Below are 18,402 nucleotides of genomic sequence, written 5' to 3'. Positions count from 1 at the left end.
GACTCACAAAATGCTGGGTTTCCCTGGAGGATGATGAAGATAACCAGCATATAGGTATGAAGGACCAGGCCCGCCACCAGTTTTGCCATCATATTTCAGTTGCTAGTGACAAAGCTCAGGCTGGCAGCTCCTTTCCTTCATTGTCAGAACGTCCAATTATGGGGCCAGTGATCAGAGCTTACTCACCTGGAATGAAGGGAAGATTGAGGGAACAGCAGGCTCTCTCTTAAACCCCAGGCGGTTTTCACATGACCTCTAACTAAATGCCCAGCTGTGTCCCAGGTGCTTAAAACCTGGGATGGGGTAGGTTGGTTTCTGCCAGGAAAGCTAAAGAAAGAGACATTTGTCTTTCTTTGCGTGCCGACAACCTGGCCAGAAAGGGACGTCGCCTCTGGAGGTGATTGGCTGTGGGCTTCTGGTGGGTACCCAGAGTTTTGATTGCTGACAAGCTGGGTCCTTGGATAATTCAAGAGCCTCTTTCCTTTTTTGCAGATTGGGGATTAAAATACTGATCTTTTGGGTTTGTGGAGAGGATGAAGTAACAAGCTGGGTAGGAAGTGTTTTATTAATTGTAAAATGATATACTAATGTGAGCCAACATGCACTAGCTAATAAGGACACTGTAATTCTTACTGTAAATGCCTTAGGATAAGGAAATGCCTTAGAAATTCGTTTTCTCCTTACCCTTAGAAGAGTTTGGCATGTAGTAAGAACATACCAATAACACTCATTGAACACCTGATGATAAAGTGGTATGCTGTAGTTTGTAGAGAATGAGCAGTGAGCCACAAGCCCCGATCCAACCCTGACACTGTGGTCACTTTGGGCAACCCCTAGTTTCTCCATCTGATCAATGAAGGTTTGGGTAAGAGATCCTTTGATAAAATGTGCCTCCAGAACTGGGTTTCTTCTTGATTGGTGTTGGGGTAGAAAAGGGATATGAAGAGAGACTGAGATCCTGTGTTTGTCCTTTTATGGGGACCAGGGACTTCCCTCTCCTCACCCCAGGCCTGTGAACAAGATTTTGTTAAAGAGGAGAGCTTTTTCTTTTTTTTTTGATGCCCCCCCTTTCCATACTGGGCACCCTAGTGGGTGGAGGCTTGGGCCCAGGAGGGCAACAACTGAGCCACAGCCTGGGAGCTCTCCTGATGAGTCTTGAGAGCTCTCCTGATGGGTCCTGGGAGTTCTCCTGGGAGCTGTGTTGGGAGTGGAGTCACTTCCCAAAGACAAATGCTGGGCTCCTAGCACAGCCACTTCCCTGAACAGCCACTCTTGGGTTCCCCAGCAGCATGACAAGAGCAAGAGAAGCCTCTGGTGTCTTTTTCTGTGTGCATGGGTATCTGGTTGTGAGGGCCAGATAGGGAGTTGGGTCTGGTTTTTGTCCATGGTGCGTGAAGTGGTGCCTACAGGTGGGACTGGTATTGCTCTGACAGGTCCCAGAAGCAGGATTGCCAACAAAGCCTGCTGAAAGGGTGGTATGTCTGTGTGTCTTCAGTCAAGGGGGAATATGGAGCCAGACACGTGTGTGTGTGTGTGTGTGTGTGTGTGTGTGTGTGTCTGTGTATGGGGGGAAGGGCAAAGAGAGAGACAGAGAGAGAGAAAGAATGAATACATGAGAAGGACCCCACTCAGCTGTTCTTCCCCTCCCTCTTAGTTTTCAAAAGGGGGATCCTTAGGGCCCAGGTTTGAAGCTGAGCTCAGGTGGCTGATGACAGAAATGTGCAGTGCCCTTTCTGGTTTAAAAAGTCTATTTCAATTTTCCAAGTGCTTTACTATTTACCAAACTTTCTGTCACCCCACCCCCCAATAATCTTACTTCCTTTTTACAGCAGTGCGTCAAGGTAGTCAGCGAACCCCATTTTGCAGATAAAAGTCCCAAGGCTCAGAGCTGGCAAGAGACTTACTTGAGGCTGTATATGACCCTGTTGAGACCAGAGACCCAGATCCTCAATTCCAATTGCGGTGCTTTCTCTCCAACCACCCCTGGCTTCTTCCAAAAGAGACATAAATAGCTTGGTATATAGCTGATTTGCTTATTAACACATGTTTCTGAGAACAGTAGGTAAGAGAGTGCCCTGCTGTTAAGCAAATTGCTTCATTTGGCTGTCACAACTACCCTGTGAAGAAGGTTGTTTTATCATCATTTTGTAGATGAAGAAAGTTGGGAGGGCCTCAACCAGGAAAGAAGAGAGCTGAGAGCAGACTCTTCAGGGACTCCATGTCCTCCCCTGGGCTAGGCCCTGAACTGGCCCTGAGGGCACCAGCAAAACCCAGGACTTCCAGGCTGGGAAGAAGTGCTTGCAATTCCTGGTATAACAAAAGCCAGTACCCTGTGCTTGGGAGGCCCAGGGATGGAGGCATCTCCTCACTCCCTCTTCCCTGCCCAGGTTATTCCAGGAAGCAAGGTGAGGGAGAGTGACTCAAAGACGATGCCACCTGGGTATCTGGAGCAGGAGAGAACCTGGTTAGGCTCTAGGTCCCCCAATTCTATGGAGATTTCCTAGACCAGTTGAGTGGAGGCTGAGTCACATCAGTGTAATATGCATACCTGGTGTCAAGGTGGGGTCTCCAGGGAGGAGAACTGGAAATGGTCTTCTGTTGCCTTTCATTTCTTTTCATAATGTTCTGTATATTTCAGTGTATAAGGCTTCAGTCCTTGACTAAGCCTATTCCTGAGTATTTAATTTTATTTTTGCAGCACGGGGAATTGAATCCAGGGTGCTCTACCACTGAGCTACATCCCAGCCTTTTTATCTTCTATTTTGTGACAGGGTCTGACTAAGTTGGGGAGACTGGCCTTGAACTTGCCATCCTCCTGCCTCAGTCTCATTATAGGTATGCACCACTAGGCCTTGCTCTTTTTTTAAAAAATAAGGATTGAACCCAAAGGGCCTCAAACCACTGAGCAACATTCCCCAGCCCAATCCCCCTCCTCCCCCCTTTTTTTTTTAAAAAGACAGGATTTCGCTAAATTGCTTAGGGTCTTCCTAAATGGCTGAGGCTGGCTTTGAGTTTATGATCCTCCTGCCTCAACTTCTCAAGTTGCTGGGATTACAGGCATGTGCCATAGCACCCAGCTTGGGTTATTTTTAATACTATTGTAAATGGAATTTTATTTTTAAACTAATTATTTCTTTTTTTTGGGGGGGTGGTAGTGCTGGGGATCCTGGGGATCCAACCCAGGGCCTTGTACATGTGAAGCAAGTGCTCTACCATTGAGATACATCCCCAGCCCCTAATTCTCCTTTTTTAAAGGTCCATTTTCAAATCTTCATTTTGCCAATGAGGAAATGGAGACTCAGGGTCACAGAATGAGTTTACTGTTTGAAGAAGAATTTGATCCCAGCTCTGATGCAAGGCAAGAGTCAGGTGGATACAGAGCAGAGCCTGTCTTCCTTTTGCCTTTTTCCCTTTCTGACTTCAGGTTATAAAGGTAAAATCAAGGTCCCAGATCAAAGGCATCTCTTTCTGGGGCTTTACAGCATCTGGAACTTCTATTCTTGGGCCACAGGACAAGCCTATAAGTGAAGGAGTTGCCAAAGAGCTGTTGGCTTCTAGCAGGGACCACACCTTGGCCTAGGAGAGTCAAGATGGTCTTTAGAGTTCAAAATCCCTAGGTGTGGTGACACACCCCTGTAATCCCAGCTACTTGGGAGGCTGAGGCAGGAGGATCACAAGTTCAAGGCAAGCCTCAACAATTAGTGAAACCCTGTCCCAAAATAAAAAATAAAAAAGACTGGGGACGTAGCTTAGTGGTAGAGTCTTGCATAGCATGCACAAGACCCTGGGCTCCATCTCCAGTACCAACACTAAAAAAAATATATATATATAATATATAATATATAATATAAATAATATAATATGAAATATAATATATATATAAAATAAAATAAAATAAAAAAGATGTCCAGTCTGTCACTCTCTGTGACTATGCAAAAGTCTACTTTCTTCTCTAACCTCATTTTTTTTCCCCTGGAAAAATAGGCATTTTATTTGAAAAAAATGGATGTAAAACCATCTTGCAAAGCTGATTTGAGCTGGAAATATGATAATGAGTAAGAAATGTCTACATTTCACTGGTAAATGGTACTCAGTGCCTTGAGTTCAGGTTCCTCTTCAACCACATACTCCCTACAGAGCAAGAGGTTCTTGAATACAAGTGGGTATGCCCATAGGGAACGTGTATGTATCCTCCAGCCCCAGCTTCTAGCTCAAACTCAACTGGTAAATGCACTCTCAGGCCTGCAGGGCTGTAAGGAGTTGCTAATATAAGGAATGTAGATGAATTTGGATATATCTGTCTTATAGCTTATAAATATTTAGACATTTCTATTCTTGACCTCAACTGTCCCCAATGTTAGGGGCTGGCCTGAATGGTGAATCCAACTTCCAGACTCACAGTCTGCACTGTGGAATTAACCAGCACATATTTTCTTCTGCCCAGTTCCTGATAGTCTCTCATGTCTGACCGTCCATCAATGGATGGGAGCCCCTTCTCCAGGTTCATAGGAGTTGGGAATGTTTCCATTGAAGATGGAGGCTGAACGCTGTGCAGGGAAGAAGGTGGGAGATCCGGATGACAGAATTAGAATTCTTCTGTCTCCATGAATATTTATGGCCTCCCTGTCCCACCCCCAGCTGAGGACAGGGCTTGGGCCAGCTGCCCAGCTTTGATCCATCAGGGAACTGTGCCCATGTGTTAAATTGAGTGGTCCGAGCCACCTCTTCCTCCAAATGCTTGTCTTCTTCCTGAGCTTTTGAAAGCTTTGTTGGCATTAGCTGGAGGCTCTATCTGGAGCTGGTGGGAGAGCCAGTATGTGGGTCAGAGTTCCTGGGTCAGTGGTTAACCAAAGTCTCCCCTGGCTCCAAGCTGTTGGGCCAATGAGGAGAGAAAGACCTGGTTATTTGGGGCCCAGGTCCTGTTCTAGTCACTTTGCATTCATCTTTGGAATCATTTTTAGGTTGGTTGGATTTTTTTTGGGGGGGGGGTAGGGAGTAACCAGGGATTGAACTCAGGGGCACTCAGCCAGTGAGCCACATCCCCAGCCTTATTTTGTATTTTATTTAGAGACAGGGTCTCACTGAGTTGCTTAGTGCCTCATCATTGATGAGGTTGGCTTTGAATTTGTGATTGCCCTGCCTCAACCTCTCGAGCTACTAGGATTACGGGTGTGAGCCACTGCTCCTGGAGGTTGGTTGTTTTTTGTGGTACTGGGGATTGAACTCAGGGCCTCACACATATGGAACCATTTAACGAATTATAAGATTTTACCAATGAAAAGATGGAGTTCACTTGCCTGGGATCCCGTAGCAAGTAAATGGTGATCCAGGAAGAAACCCTGGTCTTTCTGCCTCCAGAGCCTTGTTTTTCCCATCCCACCCACCCAGTGTGTACCTGCCCCAGAGGGACTGTGTCAGGATCCCTGGAATAGTAGTTGGAGGCTTAGTCTTTCCCTCCCTCCCTTCCTTCCTTCATTCCTTCCTCCTTCTTTCCCTAGTGCCTGACACTGGGGATAAGGGGATGAAAAAGATTAGTTCCTGCTCTCAATAAGTTTCCATTCTGGTGAGGAAATAGTCACAGAAGTCAATATTTAAAATGTATTGTGTCAGGGGCTGTGCTGAACAGTGCGCCCAGTGCCAGTGTCCTAGACAAGGAGGCAACTCCATTTTGCCTGTGGCAATCAGGGAAGGCATCCCAGAGGAAACACTCTTGGCTTGTTTGTTTGCAGGACTGGAGATCAAACCCAGGGCATGTGCAAGTGAGGCAAACATTCTCCTGAGCTACATCCCCAGCCCTTTTATTTATTTTTTTATTTTTGAGGCAGAATCTTACTAATTTGCTGAGGGTCCTGCTAAATTGGCTAGGCTGACCTTGAACTTGTGATCCTCCTGCCTCAGTCTCCCAAGTCCCTGGGATTATAAGCATGTGCTACCTCATCTGGTAGAAGCACTCTAGATTAAGTCAGAGAGGGTAAGATTTTTCTAGGTAGACCCATAGGCAAAGGGCATTCTCAGTGAGGGTACAGCTTGTGCAAAGGCATAAAACAAGAAGGATTTTTTAGGGAAGCAGCAAAGAAGTTCAGCACAGCTAGGGTAGAGTATGAGTAGCATGGAATTGTGGGAGATGAGATGGGAGAGAAGCTTGGACTTATTCTGGGCATTGGGGAGCCATGGACAGTGTTAGATCAAACAAGTCTCTAGCTGGTCTGTGTTGAGCAAATTATCTCTGACTTTGGTGTGTATATGAATCACCTGGGAATCTTGTTAAAATACAGATTCTTAAACAGCAGATCTGGGTGGGGCATGAGTTCTGCAATTCTAACATGCTGTTGCTGGTCCAAGGTCCGCTATTTAGGTAAAAAGGTGGCAGAGGGCTCGCTCTACTCACTCAGGCAGCTGCTCTGGGAGTACAGGTAATCCTGTGGGTTGCTCAATGGACAAATATTTCCCAAATTCCTACTCTGGCAAAGCTCTTATTGAGTGCTGGGGATGGAGAGAGGAATTGGAAATGCCACTCTCTGGTTCATGCCACCACAATCTCTTACCTCCAAAACAGTCTGTCTCTCTGTTTCCACTCTTGCCTCCTGCCCTCTATTCTCTGCCCAGCAGCTAATGCCAGGCAAATTGTGTGACTTCTCTGTTTAATAACACTCCAGAAACTCTGAGATGATCACAGGACAAGATGCAAACTGGGCCTAGGCCTGTTGCCGTCTGATCACATTTCAGTGTTCCCATTTCTCACTGCTTTAGGGCTACACTAACCTTTTAGTTCCTTAAACATGGCAAACTCATCCTTCCCTCAGAACGTGATGGACTTATTCCCACCCAGGCCCTTTGCACATCCTTTCTCCTGGAATATCCTTCTTCCAGATTGCCCTCTGACTTATTCCTTCTCACTTTTTAAATTTCAGCCCAGGGAAAGTACAGGCTTTGCAGATCCTTAGAGCATACAAAATTTGTGGGGGAACTCTATGAAGAAAAGATATCAAATATGTTATTATATATAGGACTGAGGAGGGGTCCTGGAAACTTAAGGGCCACAGACTTCATGGTAAATCTATCTCTGGTTTCTTTTATGTTACCTTCTCTGAGAAGCCTTTCCTGACCACTCTATTTAAAGCAGCTCTCTGCCTGGTGATGTAGTGCACACCTGTTATGCCAGCTACTCAGGAGGATGACAAGTTTGAGACCAGCCTGAGCAACGTAGGGAGACCCTGTCTCAAAAAGGGTTGGGGATGTAGCTCAGTGGTAGAGCACTCCTGAAAGCAGCCCTCTTCCCAATCTTTATCATGTCACCATTTAAAAATTTTTTCTTTATTGAATTCATCACAATTTGAAATTATTTCTTTATCTCTCTACCTTTTAAAAGTTATTAATTAATTAATTTATTATTTTAGTACTAGGGATAGCAACAAGGACCTCCCACATGCTAGGCAAATGCTCTACCACTGAACCACACCCTCAGCTCTTTTTACATATTTTTAGTTTACTCCCCCAAGTAGAGAATAAACTCCTGAGAGCAGAAACCTCATCTATTTCATTCCTGCAGTATATTCCCAGAGTGGTGCCCTCACCCAGCAGGATGTCAATAACTGTGAGGTGAATGAACGAACTTGGTCTCTGCTTCTGGAAGGCAGAGAGGACACATGCAGGCAATTTCAATAAGATTAAAAAGCCATGAGTGAAGGAAACCCAAAGGAAACCTGGGGGTGGGGACATGGATGTAGGAGGCAGGGAGAATGAGGAAAAATGATCTGGAGGATTTGAGGTTTGAACAATCTTAGGCTGTTCCATACTCAGCCAGGCAAAGAGAAGGAGGGAGGGATGTTCTAGGCAGACAAATAGCAAGAATAAAAGCACACAGGTGTGAGCCCCAACCCCAGAGGAGACACATTGGTTACATTTTGGATGACTTCAAAGTTCTATTGATCAACAAGGTGCAACTAGGCACTAAGGGAGGAAAGACCAAGGGAGAAGGAGTCACATGGGGCCTAGGAACCTGGGATTGAAGGGAGGGCAGCAGAAATGGGATGAGCCAGGGTGATGGGTCCTGTGGGCACCAAGGGCAATAGCTTTGGGAAAGCCAGGGTTCTACCAAGGACCCCCTCACTGATTCTGGCCCTGTAATTGGAAGGAAGAAGCCCATCTCTCCTGGGCCTCCTGTGGGGGCCATGTGGACTGGGGAGGATCCACAGTGAGACAAACCCGAGTGTCCACTCTTCAAGGTGGGGTTTCTGGGTTTCAGCCAATTTTGAGCTGGAGGTTGGCATATAGGCCCATATTTCCTGGAGTAGGCAAATACCAGGTTGTATATAATTTTATCAATGAATACTTCAGTATGTGTATCAAATGCACAAAGAGTTAAAAAATAATTATAACCTCACTATCATATCTAACATAATTAACATAAATATTTTTGGGGGTGGTGCTGGGAATTGAACCCAAGATCTCACTCAGGTTAGCCACATCTCAGCCCTGGTGCTAATTTCTTTTCTTTTTCTTTTTCTGGCAGTACTGAGGTTGAACCCAGGGGTACTGTACCACTGAACTGTATCTCTATCCCCTTTAATAATTTCATTTTAAGACAGGGTCTTGTTAAATTACTGAGGCTGGTCTTGAACTGGCGATCCTCCTGCCTCAGCCTTCTGAATTGCTGGGATTGCAGGTGTGCACCACAATACCCAGCTAATATCTTAATTCTAATATTTATTTAGTTTGTTCTTTAGTTTCCCAATTGTCTAAAAAATAGGGTTTTTTTTTTCAATTGGTTTATTTGAATCAGGATCCAAACAAGGTCCATACCCAGCATTTGGTTACTCAACTGAACTTCACAAATGAGAATTTGACATTCCCCTTGTTCTCTTCTCACTCCTCAGCTCAGCCTTAGAAGCTGCTCTCTGATCATACAAGATGGATTTCTATATTGCCACATTCAGTGTTTGGTGTTTTTTTTTTTTGTTGTTTGTTTGTTTGTTTATTGGTCTCCCTGTGGCTTTCCACATTGTTGACTACTTGATCTTATGCTTTTGAAATTTTCTTCCCTTAGATCTCCGGCATGGTAGATCTGGTTCTCTTCCAACCTCTCCAACCTACCTCTGCTGTCTCCATAGGTTTCTCTGCCTTTGATTCCTTTGATGTTCAGCTCTTAGGAGTTTAAACTTGATCTTCCTAAATGTTTCAGAGGCACCCCAAATGTGATGTCTCTAAATGAATTCATTCTCCTCACCCCTCTATGCTATTCCTTCTCCGTATCATCTCCATGGAGACAGACCACCAGAGCCCCAGTCATCTGGCCCAGAAACCTAGCAGTTCTCCTTGATTACTCCCTTTCTCTCAATCAATATCCTATTTGTCACCATGTCTGTCCATCAAATTTCCCAAATAAATCTCACAACTATCCATTTCTATCTATTCACTCTGCCAGAACCAGGCCTCTGGCTCTCCAGATAATTGTGGCTGACTATGTGTTATCTCCCTGCCCCTCATCTGCAGCCCTTGAAGTTTATACTTTATATAGCTGAGATGTCAAAGCCATTTTCCCCAAACTCAGGTCCAGCCTTTTCTCTTCCTTACTCAGAATCCTTCAGTGACTCCACATTTTCTGCAGAATAGAGTTCAGATGGCCCTTGGTTTACACTGGCTCAATTTAAGATTTTTTCAGCCTTGCAATGGTGCAAAATTGATGTGTAATCAGTAGAAAACATACTTCAGATTTTGAATTTAAGTGAAGACAGGATCACAATTAATGCCAGGGAAAAGGGAGAATCAATAATACTCATTTTGATTTTTAAAAATATTGCATTAAAGTATTATTTCCCAGCTGGGCACATGGTGCATACCTATAATCTCAGCTACTCAGGAGGCTGAGGCAGGAGGATCACAAGTTCAAGGCTAGCCTGGGTAATTTAGTGAGCTCCTGTCTCAAAATAAAAAGGGTTGGGAAAAATAAAATAAAATAAAATAAAAAGGGTTGGGAGTGTAGCTCAGTGGTAGAGTGCCCAGCACTAAAAAAACCATTTTTTTTCCTCTTGATTACTGAAGTTTTAGTGCTCTGCTTTGCACTTTGTACCCAGTAAGTGCTTTACTTGCCTTACCCTCACCCTGGCCCTGAGGCATGGGCAGGCCTGGCACAGTGGGCAAGACACATGATGTCCTAAAAATATTTCCAGAAAGAGTTGCCCTCACCCTGTTGAGCCAGAGCCCAAAGAAGAAGGAAAACCCAAAGAAGAGGAAGGCACTTCCTGTGTGGCTTGGGGGAAAGGGACATGACTTCTCCAAAGAACTAGAGTAAGCGCCTTGCCCTGTGGGCTGCCCTCACCCTGACGTCTCTCAGGGCTGACCATCTGTGCGTCCTGCACAGTATGAGAGTCCCAGGTGGGGGCTTAAAGGAAAGGGGAGCTGAGACTGTGGAGCAGCAATATTCAAATCTCTCAGCAATCATTTTTTTTTTTTTGACGGTACCAGGGACTCAGAGGCACTCAACCACTGAGCACATCCCAGCCCTATTTTGTATTTTATTTAGAGACAGGGTCTCACTGAGTTGCTTAGCGCCTCACTGTTGCTGAGGCTGGCTTTGAACTTTTGATTTTCCTGCCTCAGCCTCTTGAGCCACAGGAATTACAAGCAAGCACCACCTCGCCTGGCTCTCTCAGGAGTCTTTTCTATCCTTAAAAAAATTATTAAGGGCACACTGGGAATGTAGCTCAGTGGAAGAACACTCGCCTAGCTTGGGTCAGACCTGGATTCAATACCCAGTAACACAGGTAGACATGCATGCACACACATACCCACACCCGTGCACACGACATGAGAAAAAAATTATTGAGAGCCCCCAGAAAGTTTTGGTTTATATAGAGTATATCCATCAATATTTACTATATTCAAAACGAAAGCTAAGACATTCTAAACATTTTCATTTTTAAATTTAGAAACCTATTATGGGGCTGGGGTTTTGGCTCAGCAATAGAGTGCTCGCCTAGCACTTGTGAGGCCTGGGTTCGACCCTCAGGACCACATATATTTATTTTTTTCTTTTTTGTGGTGCTGGGGATTGAACCCAGGGCCTTGTGTATGCAAGGCAATCACTCTACCAACTGAGCTATATCCCCAGCCTCTCAACACCACATATAAATAAATAAAATAAAGATATTGTGTCCACTACAACTAAAAAATATTTTTTTAAAAATTAAAAATCCAGGGCTGGGGATGTGGCTCAAGTGGTAGCGCGCTCGCCTGGCATGCGTGCGGCCCGGGTTCGATCCTCAGCACCACATACCAACAAAGATGTTGTGTCCACCGAGAACTAAAAAATAAATATTAAAAAAAAAAATTAAAAATCCATGAATAAATTCCTTCCATATTAACATAACTTTTTTTTTTGAAAAATAACTAGATTTTCTAAAACAAACAATTTAAGGAGAGGAGTGGCATTGATTTATATTTTTTATAAACCTCTTTAGAATCGGGCTTAACGAAGACAGCCGGATCCTCATATCTGCTTCTACATTCTGTCTGTTGAGATGTGTTGTTTGGGTTGAAGTACATGAAGAAATCTGCCCTCATATAACTGTGCACTGTGCACTTCTTTTCTCCTGCCCCTGTACTAGGGATTTAATCCAGGGACAATTTACCTGCTGAGCTATATCCCAAGCCATTTTTAAGTTTAATTTAATTTTTTCTTTAGCAGGATCTTGCTAAGTTGATGAGGCTGGTCTTGAATTTGTGATCTTCCTGCCAGTCTACCAAATCACTAGGTTTATAGGTGAGTGTCACTATTGCATCTGGCACAAATGGTAATTTCTTAAAGATTAGTTATAATGTAGGACGTGAATCATGTTCATGAACTTTTATTTATTTACATATATTTTTTGTAGTAGGGATTGAATCCAGGGGGACTCTACCACTGAGCTATATCCCCATCCCCTTTTTATTTTTTATTTTTTGAGACTGGTTTCTCTAAATTGCCCAGGCTGGCCTCAAACGTGCAATCCTCCTGTTTCAGCCTCGGGAGCCACTGGGATTACAGGTGTGCACAATTGTGCCCAGCTGTAACCTTTTTGAAACCCTTTACACTATAGTATATTGATTTATCTTTTAATTTGAATGGATCTTTAATCCACACAGAATTTTATTCAGAAAATATTGGCTCAGTGATTTACCCAGGTCTTCTAATGTCAGCCTTTCATTATATAATATAAAAATTGCATTTGTTAATATTTCCAGCAATCTTGGAAAATTCTTTTTATTTTATTTTTTGGTGCTAGCTATTGAACCCATAGGCTCATGTAATTCATGGGCTTGTGCTCTACCGTTGAATTATACCCCAGGTAGAAAATTCTTTAAGTATTAGAAAGCTGGGAAGCTCAAGCTGGTAGATACAAAAAATTCCTATTGTTCCTTGAACACTCAAATTTCACCACTGACAACTAATCCTATCATTTGAGGTGACAGGCTTCCTTCATTTATATATGAGAAAATGTCTGCCAATTCCCCACATCTGAAAAACCATAGTTTGTCAGTCATTTTGAAGGGCGACCCATGAAGAACGTTCAGTTCACAGCTCAAACAATCAGAGAAGTGCTGTTTGCTGACCATCATTTTGTTTCCATTTGCTATAGAAGTCTTTCATGTGTGTTTCCCATTTTACACACAGAATATTAAAGATGTATACTAAAGTTGACCAAAATAAGAACTTTCCTCACTTTATGAAGGACACTTAATTAATCTATTTATTTATTTTGTGGTACTAGTGATTGAACCCAGGGCCTTGCAAAGGATAGGCAAGGGTTCTGCTAATGAGCTACACCCACAGCCCTTTTTATTTTTTATTTTGAGATGGGGTCTTGCTAATTTGTCCAGGCTAGCTTTGAACTCGTCATCCTGGAATTACAGGCTGTGCCACCATGCCTGGCTATGAAGGAAATTTTAAAGTCAAATTAACGTTTTATTTATTTTTTCAATTATTTTTACACTGCCAGTCCATGGCTGTGAAGAATACAGTGACTCCTAGTACAGTTTGGTCTCACTTCCTTGCTTTGTGCTAAGGAGCCAGCAGTTTTGCTTACCATTGCTTTTGCACGATTAGTATAAATGTCAACACAGTGGAAAGGAAAATAATGCTTTGGTATTATTGTGAAAATAGTTTTCTCCTGCATTCTTATCCTCCATCCCTAATTCTATGGCCTGCCCTTTGAGAACTATCATCCTGGATCTTTGAGATCAGATGGCAAGACTACCTTGGGGAAAGGAAAAGATCCCAGGAGAGTAGAAGCTAGCAATTTTGCTGTGGGGGAAGCAACATAAAATGTGCCCTCTGCCAAGCATGGTGGCATACACCCATAGTGCTATATACTTGGGAGGTCTCAAAATTTTAATTTCAAATTCTGTCTATAGAAAAATATTCATATTTTATCAGAAAAAGTTAAATTTTTGTGATATGGATTTTTATGGATTTTATGACTGGAAATAGACTCATAAAAACATTATTTTATGTAGAAAGAAAAAAATCCTGCCAATTATTTGGAAGATGACATTAATTTTAGAATTTAAAAATATGCAAAATTAGAATATGTAAATTTATTAGTCTGCTATAACAAAATACTTGAGACTGGGCAATTTGGAAAGAGCAGAAACTTATTTCTCTTGGGTCTGGAAGCTGAAAGTTCAAGGTCAAGATTCTATATGTTCAACCAAAAAATGAGAAGAAGTTACACTCCATTTATGTATGATGTGTCAAAATGCACTCTACTGTCATGTATAACTAATTAGAATAAAAAAATAAATGAAAAAAAAAAGATTCTGTGTGTTGAGTTGTGGTGTCTGTTTCCAAGATGGCGTCTTGAACACTGTGTCATGGTAGAAGGGATGGAAATGTCAAGAAAGATTGTACCCTTCAACCCTAAACCCTTTCATGAGGGTGTTTATCTTATCCATGAGGGCTCTACCTTTGTCACCTCCCAAAGGCTAGACCTCCTAATGTTATTGGGGATGAAGTTTCAACATAAATTTTGGAGGGGACACCATTGTTTCAAACCACAGCAGGGAGTCTTGGAGTTGATGAAATAGGATAGACTTTTCTTGGTTCTTTATTAACCAGTACCTTTGTGTGGTCTTTCAGGCACACCCGGGATCCTATGATCAGCTGACCCTTTCAGCCTACAGCAATGGAGCCAAATGGTTCCTCCCGTGTGGATTCTGAGTTTCGGTACATTCTCTTCCCAATTATTTACAGCATCATCTTTGTGGTGGGGGTCATTGCCAATGGCTATGTGCTATGGGTCTTTGCCCACTTGTATCCTTCCAAGAAACTAAATGAGATAAAGATCTTCATGTTAAACCTCACTGTGGCTGACCTGCTCTTCCTGATCACCCTGCCACTGTGGATCATCTATTACTACAACCAGGGCAACTGGATTCTACCCAAATTTCTGTGCAATGTGGCTGGCTGCCTCTTCTTCATCAACACCTACTGCTCCGTGGCCTTCCTTGGAGTCATCACTTATAACCGCTTCCAGGCAGTCACACGGCCCATCAGGACTGCTCAGGCCACCACCCGCAAACGTGGCATCTATTTGTCCCTGGTTATTTGGGTGTTCATTGTGGCCGCTGCATCCTACTTCCTTATCTTGGACTCCACCAACATAGTGACGCCTAAGGCCGGCTTGGGCAACATCACCCGTTGCTTTGAGCATTACGAGAAGGGCAGCGTGCCTGTCCTTGTCATCCACATCTTCATTGTGTTCAGCTTCTTCCTGGTCTTCCTCATTATCCTCTTCTGCAACCTGGTCATTATCCGCACGCTCCTCCTGCAGCCGGTGCAGCAGAAGCACAATGCACAAGTGAAGCGCCGGGCGCTGTGGATGGTCTGCGCGGTCTTGGCGGTGTTCGTCATCTGCTTCGTGCCCCACCACGTCGTCCAGCTGCCCTGGACCCTGGCTGAGTTGGGCTACCAGGACAGCTACTTCCACCAGGCTATTAACGATGCACATCAGGTCACCCTCTGCCTCCTTAGCACCAACTGTGTCTTAGACCCTGTCATCTACTGCTTCCTCACCAAGAAGTTCCGCAAACACCTTACTGAAAAGTTTTACAATATACGCAGCAGCCGGAAATGCTCCCGGGTCACCACTGACACAGGCACCGATGTGGTCATGCCAATCAACCAGATCCCTGTGGATTCTCTCAAAAATTAGTCCTTGCTTGTTGGGGTCAGGCCCCAAATCTTCTCTTTCATCCATATTCTGGATTGAGCTGGAGGAAGAAGGGATATTTGCTGTGGTCACCTACTCCCTGGAATTGGTAACTTATTAAGCTTGGAGGCAACCTCACTCAAGCAGGGATGAGAGCAGCATGGGACTGCTGGAAAAGCCAGAGCTAGAATGAGCCCCTCATATGCTTTTGGGCACATACTATGCTAACTTTGGCTGATGAACTTATCCTGAGCCCCTAAGTCTGATGGGTCTAGGAGCCAGGTTCTGACTTTGGAGGTAGAGTCAGAGCCACCCACTACTCCCCCCGAGGGGTTCAGTACTCCCCCCTAAAGCTCTGGGCAGTGACTCCCAAGTGCTAAAGACGAAAACAGGTATTTGGGAAAGAGATTTGCTGTGTGGAAGAATCTTTGGGGCAGAGTTTGATGTAGGATGGTGCCTCCTCTTTCCACCCACAGGTACAAGGCCTTTGTGACATTTCTCAGGGGAAGTGGCTCAGTGGAATCTTCTGATTCACACAGCAGCCTGATCCAATGACAACCAGAGAAGATAAAACATGAACAATAAAAAACTAGAATGGGAGCCTGTTTCCTGAGGCATATGTATCTCTCTGCAAAGGCCTCACCTCGGGCCTCACTCAGCTCTGAGTGAGGGGGAGAAAGATGGCCACCCCAGCCATCTTTCTGTCTTAGCAGCTCCTAGGCCTGGCCATGAGTTCACAGCCAGCTTCAGCAAAAGTGAGATGCTAAGCAACTCAGTGAGATCCTGTCTCTAAATAAAACATAAAATAGGGCTGGGGATGTGGCTCAGTGTCAAGTGCCCCTGAGTTCAATCCCCAGTACTCCCCCAAAGCCCCCCAAACAGCCCCTAATTAAATACCTTCTGTGGAGCAGCCACCCACACAAAATTTGGATTTGTCCAGGACAGGGCACCTTGATGTCCAGAGGCTTCTATTTGAAACAGGCACTTAGGCTAGGAAGAGCCAGAGGTTTCTGCATGGAAGGAGCCTGCTTGATCTCTGGGAGGACCCTCCCAATCAAGTCTCCAGGAGGTGGATGGGACGATTATAGTCCTAAGGTCTGGCAGGGGTCAGATTCTCTTGAGGATCTCTGGATACCTATTTATGATTTTTGGCAAGTATATTTAAAAGAGACTCAAATCTTACCCTGAGAAAAGTACCTGTTGTGTGAGCCTGTTAGCCTTAGATTCAAGGGATTGAAGGAGGCTTCTCTGGATTTTTAGAGCCTTGTACTCCTTCTAAGAAATCTTCATTCTTTGAAGCCAGTGTTCCCATGAAGCTGGGACTCTTGTTTCTGCTTTGCTAGGCAAGTACTGGCTTGCTGATCTTGATAAATGTCTCCCATTTGGTCAGTAACCTGTTTTGGGGACAGTAGCTATGGGCTGGACCCTAGCTGATGGTGACCAGGTGGTTAGAGCAGCATATTTGAACTATGGTATCACATATCACATAGACAGTTTTGGCTTTTCACTTCCTGCCAAGGGACCAGGAACTCACTTTTCTACCTCTTCATTGTTACCTGTGGAGTAAACCCTACCTTGATGGGTTATGAGCAGTGAGTGTTAAGGCAGACACCCCTTGATCAGGGTAACTGCCTAAAACAGAGTCACCCCTTTTCTGAGAACTTGACCCCCTCAGTCTTCCAGTTGGAGCTGAAAGGATGAGAGGTGGGCACTAGATTCAGGGATGCTGTTTCAGGCTTTGCAAGAAGACATGCAAACCTTGGAGCTGTGAATTTGTCTGTGTGTTCGTCTGTGGATGTAGGGGCTGGGGTGGCCACTGTGTGAGTGTAGTAGAGAAAATGGCTCTGCCCAAGAGAAGATGTGCAGAGAGAAACCACAGGAGCCTGAAGAGAAGAGGGGACAGCGCTTCCAGGGGCCTGCTGGTTATCCTCTGTACTCCTTCCTTTGTGTCCTATGAAATTCTCTTGTCAGTATACCTTTTCTTATCTTGCTTAATCTAATCTGAATAGGGTCTGTTACTTGCAACCAAAAAAGTCCCAAATGAAGTAAGTGTTTATTGCCATTGCACAGTATTTCCTGAATGTCAGTCATTTGCATATCTTCTTGCGATGTTTGCAGTATGGCTGTATCACCTGGATGTTTACTTAATAAATATTTTCCTGCAGTCAATTTTTAGAACTTCTGTTTATTGAAAAGAAAAAACTTAAAATTGAAAATGAAAACTAAATGCCACCAGCCACAAGTAGAAGGTAAATGTGAGCATGAAAACATAACTAGGAAACATGTTTCTCTGTGTTCTATTTGAAGTTACCACATGTGGGAGGCCAACCTTATGGGTGACTGAGTTACTCTCCCCAGCTGGGTGCTGAGGCGCTCAGTCACAGAAATGGTTGTGTCTTGCTACAGTCCCATGGGTGAAGCTATGCTCACCTGTTCCTTTGTAATATAACCCCTTGCCCTGTTTAGGATAGAATCTTCCATGGAAGTGCCTTGTGTGTGTCCCCTCCTCTTACTGTGCCCTTGGGTGTGGCCTACCCAGGTGTCAGTCAACCTGCTGACAGTGGACATCATGAAGATAGACTGAGCCCCCTGAAACCTGACCCCTTGCCTCATTTGAATAGCTTCTCCTCAATAAAAGGGGTCAGCGCGTGCTCTCGCACTCTCTCTCTTTCTGCAGACTCTTAAGGTCAGAGGATCCGTCACAGTGACTCCAAAGAAAAAGGAATTTGTGTCTCTTGTGTGGTTATTTCGTGCAGCCCACTTAGCCCAGTTTAACTAGAGTGACCCCTGAGCCTTTTAGTCGTGAGAACAGAAACCCGGCAACCACATATGCCCCAGTGACTTGTATCGCATACCTCAGGGAACCCTGCTGTCATGTGGATAGTGCCCAGGATCTGCATTTAGTAATTGCTCAATAAAAAACAACTGATATTCATAACATGGTAACTTATGATTACCCCATTGCTTCTCCCAGGATGTTGTCCAGTACACAGATGAGGATCTTATGTCCACCCTAGGGCCAGGGTCTTAGAAGGAGTATACAGTTGCCCCTCTGTATCTATCAGTTCCACATCCCCAGATTTAACCAACTACAGATTGAAAAATATTTGGAAACAAAATTGCATCTGTACTGAACATGTACAGTAAAACAACTTTTTGCGGGGAAGGGATGGGTAATAGGGTTTGAACTCAGGGTTTGAACACCTCAACCACA

General features: G+C 44.2%; 1 protein-coding gene across 3 annotated transcripts in view; it reads left to right on the top strand.

Moving 5' to 3' along the window:
* The window catches only part of Ptafr (platelet activating factor receptor), a 30,823-nt gene extending 13,466 nt beyond the window's left edge, over positions 1-17,357 (top strand). For 2 of the 3 annotated variants that reach the window (XM_078025712.1, XM_013363249.4), the window contains exon 2: positions 14,117-17,357. In XM_078025712.1, coding sequence (XP_077881838.1) covers positions 14,163-15,191 — 1,029 coding nt within the window. In that variant the 5' untranslated portion in view covers positions 14,117-14,162 and the 3' untranslated portion in view covers positions 15,192-17,357. Of the gene's footprint in view, positions 1-11,683; positions 11,762-14,116 lie in introns of all 3 variants that reach the window. The other variant, XM_040288212.2, reaches the window with a different exon arrangement.
* Positions 17,358-18,402: the final 1,045 nt, after the last annotated feature.

Source organism: Ictidomys tridecemlineatus, chromosome 11 (assembly GCF_052094955.1).
Source record: "Ictidomys tridecemlineatus isolate mIctTri1 chromosome 11, mIctTri1.hap1, whole genome shotgun sequence".
Taxonomy (NCBI): domain Eukaryota; kingdom Metazoa; phylum Chordata; class Mammalia; order Rodentia; family Sciuridae; genus Ictidomys; species Ictidomys tridecemlineatus.
This window is presented reverse-complemented; position numbering and strand designations above follow the sequence as displayed.